This window comes from Micropterus salmoides, unplaced genomic scaffold (assembly GCF_014851395.1).
Source record: "Micropterus salmoides isolate LMB-PRFRI ecotype aquatic unplaced genomic scaffold, ASM1485139v1 Ms_hic_scaffold_20, whole genome shotgun sequence".
Lineage (NCBI taxonomy): Eukaryota > Metazoa > Chordata > Actinopteri > Centrarchiformes > Centrarchidae > Micropterus > Micropterus salmoides.
Genome location: NW_024041151.1, coordinates 30,714,414 through 30,734,092, shown reverse-complemented (window position 1 = coordinate 30,734,092; position 19,679 = coordinate 30,714,414). Strand labels below are relative to the sequence as shown.

At 40.2% G+C, this 19,679-nt stretch overlaps 2 protein-coding genes across 4 annotated transcripts in view; one reads left to right on the top strand and one right to left on the bottom strand.

Moving 5' to 3' along the window:
* Positions 1–19,679, bottom strand: part of LOC119914272 (ras-specific guanine nucleotide-releasing factor RalGPS1-like) — a 110,507-nt gene that overhangs the window by 48,761 nt on the left and 42,067 nt on the right. The gene's annotated exons all lie outside the window — the stretch shown is intronic.
* On the top strand, positions 1,297–18,468 carry LOC119914273 (angiopoietin-related protein 2-like). Its single transcript, XM_038733471.1, has 5 exons — positions 1,297–1,875; positions 5,412–6,334; positions 10,663–10,856; positions 14,340–14,610; positions 16,198–18,468. The coding sequence occupies exons 2-5, from the start codon at positions 5,443–5,445 to the stop codon at positions 16,395–16,397; spliced, it is 1,557 nt and encodes a 518-aa protein (XP_038589399.1). The 5' UTR covers positions 1,297–1,875; positions 5,412–5,442; the 3' UTR covers positions 16,398–18,468.

The window sequence follows — 19,679 nt, the reverse complement described above, 5'->3', positions numbered from 1 at the left end:
GTAGTTCATTATCAGGCCCATCAGAGCAGACTGTGTGCATGAACAGAGAAGACAGAGACTGGAGAGTGGTCACAGGCTGAGGCCTGTCCTCCTTTATGAAGCACAGAAATGAAAAGACACGGGATTGCATGATGTACAAAAAACCATTACAAGGAGTCCAAAGAATTTCTTTGTTGAAACACACATACAGGAAGAATCATAACAAAGCAAAGAGGAATCATGGTTCTGGTTTTATACTCTGCTGCATCTGAATGTGCTCTGAGGAATAACTCAACGTTGCATAAAGGCACTTAAATGAGAATCATAATATTTCCTTTAGGAATTTGAAATGGCCATAATGTTGTTATTGTACTTGTAGATCCTCTTAGTTTCTGATTGTTTGACTTTTGAGTTATAATAACACATGTGTGAATGATATTCCAGCATATAGACTAGGGCCCAACTTGCACAACTTTCTTGCTTGTGTCTACAATTCTCCAGTCATCCCTACTCCACAAGACTTGCCACTTTCTGTTACAGCTAGAATACAGCTCATTTAAAGCTACAAGAGAGATGTTAACGCATCTGAAAACTTCCCTGTTAAAGCTGTTGGAACTACAATAAAAGCACAAATCAACATGAGCGTCTCTTCCCACAGACTAGAGTTTACTCAAATGTCTCAAAGGATAATCACCTCGACAAAGGGCCGTTTTTTAATCCATGGATAAAAACCATGATCATTCATCACGAGTTTGTGAGCATCTCGTGCAATTAAAAACAAATATGAGTCACTAAATATTTGTGAAAGGTGTTATGTAACCAGTGATTACTATGACAACATAACAAACTGTATCCAAACTCTTTCTCCTCTGCTTTTGGCAAATTGTCTGAATGGACAGTCTCTGCCTGGTTTCACAGACAAACATCTCAGCTTACAGACTATGTAAGGGTCATCTTAAAGGCAGGAAATAACGCACTGAAAATACCCATCTCAAGCTGGGGAACTTTGTCTTTCTGTTCCTATTAAAGTCCAGGATTATAGGAGTCTGAATGAAGCTAGGAAGAGCAAATACACTCTTTTTGTTCATCTTTTAAAATCTCTGCTGAACCAGAGGGAAAACAAACAGGGCGAAAAAGTCAGGTAAACACCTCTCTTTCCGTAGCTTCCCTCAGTAAGTACAGGTCAAGATCCACATGCTCCAAACCTGTGACCTTACTGCAACACATGCAGCTGCTGACATGTGTGGCTGGTCAACTACCCCAGTCTTCTCAGAGGGAGTCCTGGGCTGGCCGGGGGGCCGCAGGGGGAAAGGGGCGAACTGTTGGGGGGGTGTTAAAGAGGAGAAGGGTTTAGGTGGGGGGACGGAGTCTCTGTCTACTGCCTCCATGATCTCTCTATTGTCAAGGGGAGGGGAAATGGGCGTGACTGTGGGCTCACAGCTTAATTACCTCAGGCAACAATAAGTCTCTCACTTATAATCGCAGGAAGACAGAGGGAGGCCGAGTCTCTGGGAGGAAGAGAAACTGATTCTGTCTGAGGAACAGGCGTGAGCTCTCAGTTTAGGACTCATCAACGGTGGAAAAATCCTCTGCAGTAGATGAATGACGTTACAGCGGGAAAACTTTGGCAGTTGTCTGCTGCTACTTGAATGGACACTTAGGGACTGTTAAAAAAAAAAAATCTTTCTCTGCAGAGACATTGTCACAGCTGGAACACTTTCCGTATGGTCTTTACGGAAAATTGATTCTGACAGCAGGTAAAGCAAATAATATGAAGGAGGTCCACTGACAAAATAAAGGACAAACACAGAGGAAATATGGAATGACTCTGACTGAAGAGGACTTGGAATCAAACTTGCCAGAAAGGCAAGGGATATAGGGAAACAGAGACAAGTGGTGAGTGGGGCAATTTTCTGACCTGACATTTTGTTCAATATGCATCACACTGAATACTGACTGTGCTAGGCGCTGTGTTTTACGCTCAACACACAGTTTACATTCCCTTTAAAGGATCTTTAAGGATGTTAAAGCACACTTAATCCACTCTGACAGTATGGTATATTTTCTGTATTATGTGTTAAGGCCAATTTAAAGCATCTTGTCAGAAGTTATACAGTGCAGGGTTTGACTAAATGTCTAACTGATCATTCAATTTACTCATCAAATTAGGATGTTTGGGAACATTGTTAGCTTGCATGTAATTTATGTAAAAAGACGAGGCTTGTTCATTTTTTTTGATACATTCATTAACAATGTAAACCACAGTGAAAAATCCACTTCACAACTCCTTTCAATAGTCTGAGATTCAGATTAGCTGACTCAGCATGTTCTACTTTGGAAGAATTTATAAACAAATTGGACAACCATTTAGTTCTAGTTCAATTTTAACTTAAAATTTAAGGACAGTGCTTTTTTGCTGAAACTTTTACAGTGCACTCAAAGGAAGCTCACAATAAACTGACAGTGTGACAAAAGTAATGCAGGTGCAACTGGAACATTTCCTAAAAATTAGGAGTTCCACGTGCCCCACTCTTTTTATTGAGGGATAGATATGGACAGCATGGAATAATCTCTATTGGACTCATCTTTCAGGAGCTTTAACTGCTAGTCAGACAACGGAAGACTCGAGCATCTGCCAGCTCACAGTTAGAGACCCACTGGTAAATATAGAGGAGTGTTTAGAAGCTAAAGAGGCTGATATTCTTCTTAAGAGATGGTGGAAAACAAAACAGAGCTAAAAGAGAGTAAATATTGTCTGACATTCATCTGGTGGACACAGACACAACTCCACATGATCATGTTGCACTGTGTCTGCTGGATGTATAAATAGGCAACTGTTTGCTAACACATTTGCAATAATAATTTTACTTTTTTTTATTTTAATGTCAAGTGGTAAAAAAAAAATCAATTAACATGCAAAAGTTATTTATCCTCAGTGTTACTCACAATGTGTGTATCCTTGAGGTCTAACAAACGCATTGTGCATTTCCCTCCAAATAAAACCTTTGCAAAGCCTATCATTTAAGTAATCTAAAATCTGAATTTACGTCCCTGTTTACTTGGTAGCAGTCCTCTTGTTGGTGCATCACTTGTATTGCTTGCCGAATTACAGTCGCCATCATTCATCTGTTTATGCAAAGCTGCTGGGATCTTCAGTATAACAGAAAGACACTGTTCCATGTCTATTTCCTAAACCAAAACCCAAAACCAATGGTCCACTCATGTTTTGGCATACTGGGTGAATGGCTCCTATTTCTGAAGATAGATGTAGATTTTTCTCACAGTGAGGCCAGTTAGCTGACAGTCTATGATGCTATGGCTTTTGGGTAAAGTGCAACGCACCACTAATCAAAAATATTTCAGTAACTACTGAACAATCAAGCAGCATGTTGAGGCAGAGCAGGAAGATATTAGTCAGAGACAAATGAAAGGACAGATCTCCTGCTACATTCCATTCAGCTTCAGTTAGACACAGGGACTAAAATGAACTGCAATAATCTGACCAGTTACTTCAGTTCTTTAAGCTGCTCAGTAGTCAGCCAGCACTCGCTGAATGAGCTGAGCCGGGTGTCTCTTTCCTCTCTCCCTCTGTGGTTCTAAGAGCTCCACAGGCCTGTCATGCCTTTGTGTCCAAACGCGATGTGTGTTTGGGATGCAGTCGAATCAACTGGTGAGAATGAATGAGTGCCTGAAACAGACACACACTGACAAAGATAGAAAGAGAGAAGCAGGAGACGAGGAGGGATAAAGCATGCGTAACAAATGAATTACTTTTGTTGCAGTTGAAAGATTCTGACGTCAACCACAAAGGGCTGTGTTTGTTCTGTGTGGTCGTATTTGTGTCTGCTGACACCTTTTATAAGTCTGCCTGACACATGGTGATCTGGGTCTGGACGGATTTCATGGGTCCATGCTGCATTTCCCAGTGACCAGAGCTGACAGATGCCCTAACACTGTAGCTATGGACAGGCTTCACTATCATCTCTACAGAGTGTGTGTGTGTGTGTGTGTGTGTGTGTGTGTGTGTGTGTGTGTGTGTGTGTGTGTGTGTGTGTGTGTGTGTGTGTGTGTGTGTGTGTGTGTGCGCGTGTGTATAAAGAGGTTTGCGAGGCTTAATAGCTGTTGAGAGGTTTAGCCATGAACTGACCACTAACACACACACAGGGAAGTTCACTTCCAGCATTTATGAGATAAACCAGAGAAATTTAGATAAAACAGTCAAGTTGAAAAGCATGCTTTTTAATATCCCATGCTGGTGAGCATGGAATTTACGTTGTGTTCTTTTACACTTTGTTCTGAGCAGTTACTGTAGATTTGCTGAACTTGCTGCTACAAAAGACAGATGACAAGGAAATGTGACATTCTGAAGGAGATGTGAGTAATTATATATATATATATATATATATATATATATATATATATATATATATATATATATATATATATATATATATATATATATATATAAATAAAGGTTATCTCATTGTACTTTTATAGAGCAGTCTAAAACCCAGGAAAATTATTTGAATGGATAATCAATGTATAATGTAAAAGGTGTCACTCAGAGTGACAAATCCACAGAGAATTATGATGAACACTCCTCAGTACAGTGGGGCGTTTTGTCCTCTTTTATGTCATTGTTTTGGTTTTGTGGCCCACAAAATCTGTTCTCAACAGCCTTGTTTCCAGCAGCAGCAGGCAACTGCTTCAGTGAAAAAGCTCTTAAAAGCCACTGTACACGACCTGCTCAGAACCAAAGACCAAACAGACACATTTAGAGACTCACTGGTGAATGTAGTTGAGCATTAAGCAGCTAAATACTCAGATATTTTTCTCTTGAGTTAGTAGAGACTAAACCAGAGCTAACGGAGAATGAATAATTGACTTACATTCAGCAAACAATTCAATTCAATTTTATTTATATAGCGCCAAATCACAACAACAGTTATCTCACAGCACTTTTCATAAAAGAGCAGGTCTAGACCGTACTCTATGATGCTATTTACAGAAGCCCAACAGTTCCCACCAAGAGCAGCACTAGGCGACAGAGGCAAGGAAAAAATTCCTTTTAAGAGGCAGAAACCTCGAGCAGAACCATGGCTCAGGGTGGGCGACCATCTGCCTCGACCAAACACATCTTCAAATGAATGGTCACGTTGTTGCTCTGTGTCCGCTAGATGTGTTTGCAAAGTCAATTTTGTGTTTTCAGATTTTTCTGCTACCCCAAGTGGCCAAAAACAAACAAACAAACAAACAAATAAATGCAGTCTTAAGTACCTGACAGTTGTGAGTAACATTAGTTGTACCACATGCAAAATGCAATATTTGGGATGACAACCATGTAACTGCAAAATGTATGCAATGTGCTAGTACTGCTTCAGTGAAAGAAAGGAAAGGACATTTACTGATAATCTTGTCCCCCTCTGTTCCAGATATCATCTTGGTTCAGGTGCCATCACTGTGATGATTCTCCCTGTGGAGGCTTTGTTGGTGCTCCTGTTGCTCTCTGGACCAAAGTCCTCTCTCCAGGGAGACACTCAGGAAATCGGGAACAGTGATGAGATCCTGGAGAAAGAGTTTATCTATGCGGCAAAACGGCAAAAACGTGCAGTGGTCGACCACAGCGCTTCCCAAACAGATAAATGTTCTTACACATTTATTGTCCCTCAGCAGAAATATAACGGGCCCATCTGTGTGAACTCCAAGGAACCTGAGGCCCTGCTGGAGAACCGGGTCAATAAGCAGGAGCTGGAGCTGCTCAACAGTGAGCTGCAGAAGCAGCGACAGCAGATCGAAGCGCTGCAGCAGTTGGTAGAGGTAGATGGGGGTCTGGTCAATGAAGTCAAGTTACTGCGCAAAGAGAGCCGCAACATGAACTCCCGAGTTACACAGCTCTACATGCAGCTGCTGCATGAGATCATTCGCAAACGAGACAATGCTCTGGAGGTGTCACAGCTGGAGACCCGTGTGCTCAACCACACAAACGAGATGGGGAGGCTAGCTGCACGCTACAGCGACCTGGAACATAAGTACCGGCATCTGTCAGCCCTAGCAAGCAACCAGAGTGCCCTCATGGTGCAGCTGGAGGAGAAGTGTAAGAGGGGACACTTGTACGGTGTGGTGCAGGAGCGGAGCCGTCCTGTCCGCCCACAGCCCCCTGTGATCGCTCAGCCTCCCCTGCAGATGCCTGCACTGTCTCCTGGAGGCTACAGACCCTACCATCCACCTACCCACAACCGCCACACCAACAACCCCATGACTAATGAGATACAGAGTGACCAGAACTCCAAAGCATTACCACCTCCACTGCCCACAATGCCCAGTGCTACATACAGCTTTACAAACGAGCCCTCTGGTAAGTAGATCACCACACTGATACTTGTTCCTCTGAGGTCTATTATTGTAGCAAAGCAGCCACACATTGTGCAATACTTGCTGCAACTGATGTCAAAGTCCCTATAATATCCATATAAGTCTTTAGTTACTCATCGTGTCAACAGTTAGATTAGATTAAAATACATCTGACATACATTCCTTTTCGGTTACAGGTCTGACTTGACTCCTCTTAGTTCAGTAACAGTTAAACCAGACACTAAGGATTAAGTTTCTTGACTGGTCCATTGACCCGTACAGTGAGATCATAAAAGTTGCAGATCCTGGCTGTGCAGAAAGGCTGATTAAAACGGGTAGCGTGAATAATATCGTGCAAAAGTTCATTTATTACACTAATTCAACTTAATAGGTGAAAAATAATTAGTATATATAATACTATATAATTATATAATTTCGATGATTATGGCTTACAGCTTATGAAAACCCCAAATTGAAAATCTCAGAAAATTAGAATATTGTGAAAAGGTTCAGTATTGTAGGCTCAAAGTGTCCCGCTCTAATCAGCTAATTAATCCAAAACACCTGCAAAGGCTTCCTGAGCCTTTAATTGGTCTCTCAGTCTGGTTCAGTGGAATTCACAATCATGGGGAAGACTGCTGACCTGACAGTTGTGCAGAAAACCATCATTGACACCCTCCACAAGGAGGGAAAGCCTCAAAAGGTAACTGCAAAAGAAGTTGGATGTTCTCAAAGTGCTGTATCAAGGCACATGAATAGAAAGTTAAGTGGAAGGGAAAAGTGTGGAAGAAAAAGGTGCACAAGCAGCAGGGATGACCGTAGCCTGGAGAGGATTGTCAGGAAAAGGCCATTCAAATGTGTGTGGGAGCTTCACAAGGAGGGACTGAGGCTGGAGTTACTGCATCAAGAGCCACCACACACAGAGGGGTCCTGGACATGGGCTTCAAATCAAGCCGCTCCTGAACAACAAACAACGTCAGAAGCGTCTTACCTGGGCTAAAGAAAAAAATAACTAGTCTGTTTCTCAGTGGTCCAAAGTCCTCTTTTCTGATGGGAGCAAATTTTGCATCTCATTTGGAAACCAAGGTCCCAGAGTCTGGAGGAAGAATGGAGAGGCACACAATCCAAGATGCTTGAAGTCCAGTGTGAAGTTTCCACAGTCTGTGTTGGTTTGGGGAGCCATGTCATCTGCTGGTGTTGGTCCACTGTGCTTTATTAAGTCCAGAGTCAGCGCAGCCGTCTACCAGGACATTTTAGAGCACTTTATGCTGCTTTATGGAGATGCTGACTTCATTTTCCAGCAGGACTTGGCACCTGCCCACACTGCCAAAAGTACCAAAACCTGGTTCAGTGACCATGGGATTACTGCGCTTGACTGGCCAGCAAACTGGCCTGACCTGAACCCCGTAGAGAATCTATGGGGCATTGCCAAGAGAAAGATGAAAGACATGAGAGCGAACAATGCAGAAGAGCTGAAGGCCACTATTGAAGCATTCTGGTCTTCCATAACACCTCAGCAGTGCCACAGGCTGATAGCATCCATGCCACGCCGCATTGAGGCAGTAATTCATGCAAAAGGGGCCCAAACCAAGTACTGAGTATATATGCATGATTATACTTTTCAGAGGGCTGACACTTCTGTATTTAAAATCCTTTTTTTTTTTTTTTTATTGATTTCATGTAATATTCTTCTCTTTCTGAGATTTTGAATTTGGGGTTTTCATAAGCTGTACGCAATAATCATCGAAATTATATCAAATAAAGGCTTGAAATATCTCACTTTGCATGTAATGAGTCTATATATTAGTTTCACCTTTTAAGTTGAATTAGTGAAATAAATGAACTTTTGCACGATATGCTAATTTTTCGAGTTTCACCTGTATAGCAAGCATGAGCTAAAGGACTAACTAAGAGCTGTCAGCAGGTTGCTGAAATCACCCAGATATTAACGCAAATCCCACTTTTCATTTGACATAGCATTTTTTTTTTAAGAAAATGGAGGCTTGTAGGTTAGAATCAATTTGTTGAGTTTTACTAAAAATTACTTTTTAGAAAGTTACACGCAATAAATGTGGTATCTTATGATTCTTTTGACTGCTCTTGTGACGATTGTGGGGAAAAAGTGGGTTAAGGTTAGGGCGCCCATTTGACTGACTACATTTGAAAACAAAATAGGGCATTACAAAGGCACGCATGCAAATACAGCTTACAGGAAATGTGCTCCTATCAAACACCTATTTAATGAACACATTTTTTATTCAAGTTATATAATTTCAATTTGAAATAGACAAGGATGAACTTCAAGAATTTGATCTACAATTGCCTCAGTTTTATTTGTGTTAAACTTAAGAGCCTCAGCTTGTTTTCTGAAAAATAAAATAAAATGAATGAGATTGATTATTGTGATTTCAATACATATACATAACACAAGAAAATAGAATTAGAAATGCTGTGTGAATCTCTACACATGCTTCTTAAAATCATTTCAGAAATCAATTTCACCATCCTGCCCAGATCTAATATATACTGTATAAGATAATAAATGCTAATAAACTGTTATTTCCAAGGTCCAGAATGAAGTTTGGCATATATAAGGTAATTCTTCAATAGAGATGGACTGATATTGCTGTATGTCCATGCAAGTGCAAATATCAGAGTGGTATTTGAGTTGGACATAAAAAAAATAAATAATTACTAACAAGAACTCCTACAAGACCCTCTGCTTTAGCTAGCAAGTGACCTGACAACGGAGGACTTATCAGAAATGAGAGGAATGAGAAAAGATTTGTTAGAAAGACAAGTTTAAATTCCTGATGGTGTTGAATGAATAAATATGCAGTTGTGAGAAACTAGACAAAGCTGAACAAAGAGTTTCTGAAGACCGCAGTACATGAGCTGACAGGCTGCCAGCCTGTATGATACGTAAATAAAGGCAAATTGAAGCACACTGCGAGGATTTTGCCAGCTGAAGAAAGTTACGATTACTGTTTGCTGTGCTGAATGTGTATTTGGTCCACGGGAAGACGGCCTTTTATTCAGTATGGAAAGCAACGGAGCATCTGAAACATCTGGGAATTACAGCACTTTCTGAAGTGGAACTCTCAGAGTAGGTACTACAACAGCTAGGGCGGGAGTAGAATAATTCACACGGGAGCTCCTGAGGGCCACGGAGGCGTTGTCTGGTTAAGTACGTCTGAAAGGAGGGAGATTCAACAGAATAGCGTATCTATGGTTTGAGATGTAAGACGATCCGCTACCCCATATTAAATGGAGGTTGAACACCTTCCTGTTAAACATGCCTCCATTTCAGGCTAAGCTAAAAAACGTGCTTGCTCTGTTTTTGGAATTTAACGACAGGGAAGACATCCCCCCCCCCTTTTCACTCTAATTTCAAAAAAGGCAGAAGCAGCTAAACGTTTTGAGCTAGAAAATAAAACAGGGATACCAGGAAAAAAAACACAAGGAAATAAAAGATATTCAAGATATACGCATGCTAAAAGAAGCCAGTGAAGAACTGAACAATCTCCTCACTTCTCCATTAAGAAAACAATGTAGCATTAAAAAAGTAAAAAAGAAAACAAAAATAGAACCAGACAGACAAACCAAAAGAAATGTCACATGCCTTTGCAGCATTTTATAAACAACCATATTCTGAGGAAAACAGAGGGAATTTAGAAACAACTGATTAATTTCGAAGCACAGTGAAATTAACTTATAAACACCTTTGTTTTGACCCAATTCATCATGAGCTGAACTCTTAGATCTAGTTGAGGCATATCAAGATGCTGATCAGACAGCATGGGTATTGCACAGGTGGGCCTTCGGCTGGCCACGATAAAAGAGCACTCGAAAATGTGAAGTTCCATCACACAGCACAATGCCACAGATGTTGCAATTAATAATTTTGTTATATGTATAAAAGAAATTGAAGGCACAATTAAAAAACTCAAGCCCTATAAGAGTGCGGGCATAGATGGGTACACAAACTAATTCTAGTCCTTCACTGATTTAATAAACCCAATACTACAAAGAGCCTACACATAAATCCTGGAGAGAGGGGAATTACCATTGACCTGGAGGGAAGCAATAATTTCTGAGATCCCAAAAGACCACAAGGACACAACAGTCTGTCTCTTATAAGACAACTGCAAAAATGGATGCATTTAACTCAAATCAGCAAGATCAGACAGGCTTCATAACCGGTCAAAATCATACAATACATGCAGACTTAATAGTCAGAAATGCATGGTGGTGAAAATTAATGCCTGTAAGCTATTGTAGATCAATCTACAGTATACAGCTTAGTTAGGTGGCATTCTGTCTCACTTGCAGGTCCTTTCAAAGACTGTCTAGGGGCCCTGGAGGGCGGATACACCACTAGCGGCATGTACCTCCTGAAACCAGACAACGGCAACCGACTCATGCAGGTTTGGTGTGACCAGAGGCATGACCCTGGTGGGTGGACTGTCATTCAGAGGCGTCAGGATGGCTCGGTCAACTTCTTTAGGAACTGGGAGACGTACAAGGTAAAAACGAGGCTCTGAACTTAGAATGAGCTGAGAAGGTTCTTTATGCCTTCTAGATAGTTCCGACACATCGAGCTGCAAATATGTCAGTGTCTGTTGCACTAAATGGAGATAGGGGTAACATCATGATGTTATTCTGGCATAATGCTTACCAGGTTCATCATCTTAGTTTAGCTTGTTAGCATGCTAATACTGGTATGCTAACGAGCACTAAACAATGCACAGCTGAGGCTGATGGGAATATCATTAGTTTATCAAGTATTTGGTCATAAACCAAAGTATGGGAAAAAATTTTGACCTGATAGTGTTTGATGATCCTCTGACTTTTCAGTTATAACAATTTATCACGCAACGAACCTGAATACCTGTATCATGTCTTTCAATCCATCCAATAGTTCTTAGACATTCACTCACAACCACAAACGTCAACCTCTGGAAACCACAATTGTACAAAATTACATGCACATTCATAAAGTAGATGGTAAGATATTTCACAGCATAAGTGAAAACTTTGACCTGCTGATGGTGCTGGAGCAAGAGTCAGGGGATTACCAAAGTCAAGAGGATTCATCCTCTGGGCACCTTGGATATCCGTCCCAAATAGTTTCCCAAACTTTGTGGTGGTGCTAGATGAAACATCAGGGGATCACCTAAGCCTTTGTGATAGAAATCTGTCGTCTTTATTTGTTGTCTTTAACATCATATGGGTCTTTGTCTCACATTTTAGAAAGCTCATGTAGGATATACACCCATGTTTACAGTCTGAGTAGTACTTCCTACTGAGCTCTGATTTTGTACCTTGCAGTGAAGAATATCCAAAACACTTTTTTTTTTACCATTTACTAATAATGACTAAAAATAGTGTTCTTAATTAAGAATAATATAGATTAAATAATAATAAATTGGGATAAAAGAAATGAATAGGGAAATCAAGGGGTGAAAACATAAATCTGTGAATCTGACATCAACCCAAACAAAGACCATATTAAAACAGCACAACAAACTGAATTTTAATCAATATAAAGATAAATACAAATTTCCAGTCACGTGTAGAAAGTAATGGGATTTATTTGATAGATAACGTCTTGCCATCACATTGTGAATTAGCTGTACTTTCTCTATAAATCTAGTTGGGTCATCAAATCAAAACATAATTGCATCAATTTAAAAGTAATTAAGTAGTAATATAAGTATTTAAATAACTTTGAGGAAGTCAAACTGTACCTGTATTTCCAGTTCAAGAATTTATGTTTAAAACACCTTGTTAAAATGAGAATCTAAAATTGCTCCAAGACAAAAAACAAAATGGACAATTACATATCATCTATGTAACTGTGTTACCGGACACTGTGATGTCTGAGGATATTACCAAGAAGGAACAGGTATATAGAACTATTCCCTAGTCAATACAAAGCGTCTCCGGTATATATCCTGACAAAATACTTTCTAACAGTTAATTTTGAGCCTGAGGGACTCACCTATTTCTTAGATCTATTCTATTCAAATCACAACAGTTATCTCATAGCTCTTATCATAAAAGAGCAGGTCTAGACCGTACACTGTGAATGTGATCTGTCAATTGAAATGCTGGTATATGAATATGATGAAGTTATCAACTTATTGTAAATTACAGGTAATTTACCAGTTTAGGAATAGATCAATAATCACAAAGGAACTCTTCTAATATGCTATTGTTATTCAGACAGTTTTTAAGACCTAGCTTCTGATGATAAATTGAAAACAATCACTGTAGATGCACTAATAAGACCAACACCCTGTTAACACCAGCCAAATATTGAAAACAGCAGTCAGTAGCACATTAGCAACAGCTGCAGTCCTACATCAGGGCCACACTTGATGCATTCAGCCACAGAACTGCATTTTCAAGCGCTCACAGCCCCCCCCAAAAAAATCAATGTAGTCAAACATACGTGCATACATTGGAAGAAATAGACTTGAAGCATAAATATGCTTTTGGTAGCAGCTACATGAGTGAAGCATGAACCGGTGCAGACAGTTGTGATGATTCAAATAGAAGTTTATCTGTTTGTTAGATGTGTGTTTGATGGACGACGTCCTCTGTAGACATCCTTTAAGCCGTTCAGAGGTTTAGTGGTTGCCATCTTGCAGGCTGACTTGTCATGAATGGGTGTAGCCAAAGTCCACTCTACTTACAGATTAGCCTCAGTTCCACTTGCATCTGTTTCACATTGTCTGTTTTTTCATATACATGGAAATCCTTGTTTTTTTAATAAAGCATTGAGCAACTACATCTCCCATGAGGTTTTGGTTTGAGGTTAAGAGTCATATGAGGAAGTCTAATACTTATGGCAGTGTGGTGGTTGGCTGTGCATCCTCCTTTGTGGAAAACAACACCAACACTTGGCAGTCCCAGCTAGTTGGCCAATTCAAAATTAACATGACAGTGGCTATGTGCATGCAATTGGCTAAAGAGTGCAGGGGATGGGTTTGGTAACACAGACACTGTCCAAACAGTAACATTATGAAATTCTAGTTAAAAAAAAGGAATGTGGATAAACTTTAGAGGAATTTGGAAACTGCCATAATGATATAAAAAAAAAGAAGACCTAACACAGTTATACACACACACACACACACACACACACACACACACACACACACACACACACACACACACACACACACACACAGTATAAAGTTAAACAAATCAAATAATTAAAATGTCATTTAGCTCCCCCAGCGGAAATCTATATACCAAAACAAACTGTTTGGCTGTTTGGTCTACCCCCCTCTGTAATATATGAGTAATCATAAAGAAAACTCAAGAAAATTAAATTTATGAGATCACAACAGCAGAGCTGTTCTTAGTGTTGCGGCCAGTTCGGTGATCCAAGGGCTTCATAACTATGCTGCTTCCCAGTTATAACCGATGGAACTCGATGTTACATAAATACGGGTGCACAGTGTGAAACATTTAGTTGCTAAAGATTAACATCCTGTGGCCTAAAGTGAGGACATCCCAATCTGGATACTCTTCTCAGTACTTTAAACTCAAGATCAAAGCGGAGTCCTTCCAAGTTGTCCCCCAACCCAATCATTCCCCATCCCACCCTCAATGAGTCAACACGGCACTTAAAGCCAATTACACGCTCACAACTGGCAGGGATGAGGACTCCCTCTTGATTAAATCCATGTGTCATGTAATTGAAGCCAGGCATTCCATCACAGTGAGCTCTGGTGGAGAGATTCTTAAACAGGTCCTGCCATTTTGCCGCTGCTCTTGGCCTCTCGCTCTGACATCATACCAGTCTTTCACAGATGCTTGGAAAACATGGGTGGTTTGTTGCTGAAGTCCACGGCTGTATCCAGGGGAGAAAAAACTGCTTCTTTCTTGTAAATTTTAAAATAAGAGCAATGTTGTGGCATTTCCTAAAATGCACGTGTTAGGGACAGTAGGAACGGGTTATTCCTAACTTATTTAATGTTTTTCTCCTTTTATAGCAAGGGTTTGGAAACATTGATGGTGAATACTGGTTAGGCCTAGAGAACATCTACTGGCTGACCAACCAGGGCACCTACAAGCTGCTGGTGACCCTGGAAGACTGGACAGGACGCAAGACCTTTGCTGAGTACGCTAGCTTCCGTGTCGAATCTGAGGATGACTTCTACAGGCTGAGAGTGGGCCGATACCATGGCAATGCTGGAGACTCTCTCACCTGGCACAATGGCAAGCAGTTTACCACACTAGACAAAGACCATGATGTCTACACAGGTGAGTGGAATGCAGTGCAAGAGGAGGTCATCATAACTGTTGGTGGACTTTTGGAATCTGATTCGATACATCACACAGTCTCCACAGTAGATCCAGCCACATATTGTCTATGCCACACCTTTCTCTGAATAGGGGTTAGGCAATCATAACTAGCTGTATTCAGGGTTAAGTTGATACAGATGCTGACCCTCACCCTAACTCCTTCCTCATGCCACCCTGCACAGAATAAGTGGGTATGATGGATGAGTACAGAAACAGGTCACATCACCCTTCTGCCTTCAGGCTATGGGTTTACAATAAATGGTACTTTGACAGCTAACAACGTTTGGTAGAGTTTATCTAAAATGGAGACATGTTGACATGTGAGTATTCATACTTTTATTTTTTAGGTTTTTATAGCGTTTTATAACAGAGAAGGCCACCTCACCTGAAATAAAGACCACCTCTACTAACATCAAAAGAAATCATTTCAATAACAGCACTAAAGTGAAAGACACTGAAAGGAAGCCATAGAAGCAATATCAGACTATCTAACCTAGGCGCGCGCACACACACACACACAGATTCAGAAGCCACCTGGGTAATATCCGGTTGATTTCAATAATGTGAACAAGCTGCCCATAAATTAACTAAGCAAACCCGTGAGTCTGAATATGGATAACTTCTGCTCCTTGACTTATTAAAACACATTTGGCTGACTTGAGTTAGAAACTCTGCGAAAGCCCCAATATTATAAATCTAGTATTGGAAAACATGATTGAAGAACTGCAACACTCATCATTACTTGTCATTCAGAGTGCATGCAAAAAAACCCTGCAAATCTGAGTGGAGAAGATGATAGGTTCCTGCCGGTGTTGATGTCTGATTAGAGAAAATAAAACGGTAACAATAGTGAGCTCAACTCTGTAGTAGGATTCATATTACACAAGTATTGCATTAATGAGGAAAGGCCCATTGGATGCTTCTTGCGTTGGGCTCCACAAACAAGCACAACCTGGGATCCGGCGCTTGCTTCTTGACATTTGAAACATATGCGGCCACTCTGACTGCATGTAGATCTTTGGCCAATGCAAGCCCTGGCCCAATCACTTCCATATTCACCGTATCCAAGACACACCAGTAACGATATAACCACCATATTTATAGACACAAAGAACAAGACAGCAAGTAGAAAACCACACGAACAACAACGATGGTAAAAGTTTTATCAAAAGAAAATGTCACGTGTGGCTTTCCCTGCTTTCTTATTCTCCAGCGCTCGTGTGCTCATGTGCTGCTGTAGGTTTGTCCACAGCACCCACTGTGGTGTCGTACAGCAATGACAACTCCCACTTGGCCAAGAGCGTGATTTGCGCAAGCATGTACACATTCAATGTTACAGAAAGTGCATACACACTCGCAGGTGGGTTGGCCCACAAAGCAATATGAAAGCTTTACTGTTCTAGTAAATAATGCAGAATTTGATGAATACAGCAGGGTCGTTACACTGTTGGGGTCACTGAGGATCAATCCTAACCCTAACCAGCAGAAGACCAGATTGCTAGTAGGCTATAGTAGTTGGTCTGATTTGATTCTTCATGTCTCCAGGTAACTGTGCCCACTACCAGAAGGGAGGATGGTGGTATAATGCCTGTGCTCACTCCAACCTAAACGGGGTGTGGTACCGTGGTGGGCATTACCGCAGCCGTTACCAAGACGGCGTCTACTGGGCCGAGTTTAGAGGAGGAGCTTATTCTCTGAAGAAAGTGACCATGATGATACGACCCAGTGCAAACACCTTCCATTAACACTTCAGTCATTCCAAACTCAACAAATATTACCGGAAAAACATTTCCACCAAAGGGATTCCATTTCTCTTTAATCTGAACTTTTCTGTTGGTTCTCTATTCCCAATGTAGCTTTTTTTTTTATTTCATAAAACAAGATTGCACTCAAAATCAACAAAAGCATAACATACATTAAGTGGATGTAATCTCTGTCTCCTGATCCATGGGGGCTTCTGTTGATTTGTTAATTTTGTTGATATACAACAAGAAACTTCAATAAATACAACACAAAATGTGCAATAGAATTTATTTGTTATGTAAAAAATAAAATCCACATTGCATCCACTTATGGTGCAAAAACAGTCCCTTTGAGATGATCTTCCCCCCTGATCAACCATTGGTGGGACCTCGGTTTTTGAAAAATGATTGTTTTGGTACTGAAGATTAAAACTTTCAAATAGACAATTTATAACAATAAAATGTGCAAATACAATTTAGTTGCAGGTTTTCCAGGTAAAAGCAGCTACAGTGCATAAAATAAACAGTACAACTTAGTTATTCCCTCTACCTAAGGTTTACAGGTCTGTTTAAAATATCACTGTATTAGTGTGCAGATACAGTATGTACCAAGTACTCTGTGTATATATATGTTGTTTCATTAAGATTATTTTTATTGTCTTGTAATGGATCAACGTGGATGCTGAGGCTGATTGGTTCAAGGTAAACGGACTGTATTTGTGCAAGGTGCCAATCCCAAACACACATTCTCACACACCAATGCACAGGCTTTGGGAGCAATGTAGGGTTCAGTAACTTGCCCAAGGACATTTGAGCAAGACACTGAGCCAGAGTCGCTATGTAGATTTTATATGTTTTATTGATAAAATAATTAACAACAAACAAACTCCGTAAGGACTCACAGAGGACGCTAATACAAGTTAAGTAATAGGGAGACAATATCAAACACTCACTAACACACACACCCTCAGGATGATTTCTGGACTTCATCAATAACCCATACCAGCAATAAGGGACAAAAGAATTGATTCTGAAATCCAAAATCGACCTACATTAATGGTTATGTTTAATTAACAATATAGAAAGAAAGTTTGATTTTAACATGCTGATTCTGACACAGGAACAATAAAAACTGAATCAAAAGGAATGGTACACAGAGCCACCAGTCCATAAAAGATTTTTTTTTTTAAGTTGGAGCTGCCCTTCTCTCCTCATCCCTCTCAGGGGGACAGAAATACTGACATGTACTCATTTAATTTTATTATTTCAGTTGTATTATAGGTATATGTATGCATATATAGACATATGTACATAAGTATGTGTATTGCAAAAATATCAGATGTGAGCCTGTGTAAAACTGTTTTACTGGATATGTGAGGTGTTTTATATCTTTCAGCAACTGAGTAGGCCAATGTTTTAAACATTGGAGAATTAAACTATTAATTCTTTAGAAAGATATTCGAGCAAGAAGTAAGCATGGAACAGTGTAGGTAGGAGTGGTAAAGTTTTGAGCCAATGACGTCAGACACCCCTGGACTACAAAGCGAGAGGTAGCCAAGCACTCTTTCCTCTTCTGTGTGTGCCTCCAAGTCGCCACGTAGACAATGCCCGAACATGCCAGACCTCCTGGGAGTTCAAGAGAGAAATGTAACAGCTGGCCAAGCTGCAAAATGGGACCGAGAATGTCCAAGCCGCCCACACAGGAAACTCCACTGTGCCTCCCTCCTCCCTTCCAGCTAGAGATTACTAAAATAAATCGAGCGTTAGGTCAGGAGTAGGCTCTCCCTTCAATATATATTCATGATGAATGAAATCATATCATGTATTTCACTCTGCCTCCAAATAACCATGAATGGTGCATTAGTGATTTCACTTGTCAATATTAAACTCACTCTTGTGTTTCCACAAATGAATACATCTTGCCAAGTTAATAAATGACTGTGCTATTAAGTACAATATGGTCCTGATTCAGACATTAATTGTTCATCGCTGTATTCATAACATTTAATCATGGTTGCATTTATCCATTCATCTGTGCCTTAGCTGTGTGAGTAATAAATGTTTTACATCCAAAGTGGTTGCCCTTTGTTTTCTGTAACTTACTTTCACTCACTTTCGCATCCATTCCTTATTTTACCTCTTACTACTTGAGTTCAGGTTAACTGCCTCTCAAAGCCAAGTTGTGTGTTATCTCTTGACTGACCAGCAAGAGAAACGGCTTACTGGTGTTATTTTGCAGACTCTGAAGTTATATCGCTGGACAAATAGTTCAAATGGTTCTGCGTGACCATTCTGACTATATTTCACATTTCGACATGTAGTTTCCCTACATATTTACTACATATTTTGGTGGAGAATGTGGAAAACTGCTGCTGTTTCCAAGTTGTGTGTTCATCAGCATCCACATTGATCCACTACATCTGTATGTTATTATTCTTGCAATAAACGATGTACATCCCTGCTTGTGTTTCTAATGATCTGCACCAGCATGACTAGGAAGGCTAAACAACATTATCAGTCAGATCTCTCTGCCTGTAATAGTTCCACTAAATCTTGGAACACTATAGCATCTGTGAAAAACTCATCACACCTCCTACCTCTCCAGGTTCTACAGATGTACCATAGAGAGTCATATAGAGACCGTAGAGTCCGCACTGACTTGCTGCATCATTGTTTGGCATGGGAACAGCCCAGCACATCACTGGGACCACTTTCCCTGCCATCGAAGGCTTTTACACACCACGGTGTCCAGAACCACCAGATTCAAAAACAGATTTCTTTCTACAGGCTGCCACATTTACCCTAAATATAGTTTCCAAGTATGTAGAAAGTATTGTACTATGCTTGTTTGTATGTTTTTTGTTCTGTTTTTGTGTATTGCACTATGGTCCCAGAGGCACTATGTTTCATTCTTGCTTTTTGCAGAGGAGGAATGACACCCTGAAGACACTTAACCCCTAACTAAAGCTATTAGTAAATTGTATGTATAAAATGTACTTCTCATCTGACTATGGTTTTTGAAGGTCAAGACAACCTTCCACAGACTTGCCAGTAAGCCCTGTGAGAAGGAAAAAAAACTGGTGTAGTTGGGAAAATTATGACTGTAAATTATATGAATTTTCATTTTAATATCTCTGTTCGAAAAACAAACCTATTGAGTGCCCTGTATATTACGTCACAACTGGACAATCATGACCCAAATGTACTGACAACATGTTAAAAGCCTTTTTTGATCAGTGGTCCATGTGTTGTGCATTATTATAAATGTGATATTTACACGTGTTT

Coding starts and splice junctions, on each gene's coding strand:
- LOC119914273 (XM_038733471.1), top strand. CDS start 5,443: ATGATTCTCCCTGTGGAGGCTTTGTTGGTGCTCCTGTTGCTCTCTGGA. Junction 6,335..10,662: donor CTTTACAAACGAGCCCTCTG/GTAAGTAGATCA, acceptor TCTCACTTGCAG/GTCCTTTCAAAGACTGTCTA. Junction 10,857..14,339: donor GGAACTGGGAGACGTACAAG/GTAAAAACGAGG, acceptor CTCCTTTTATAG/CAAGGGTTTGGAAACATTGA.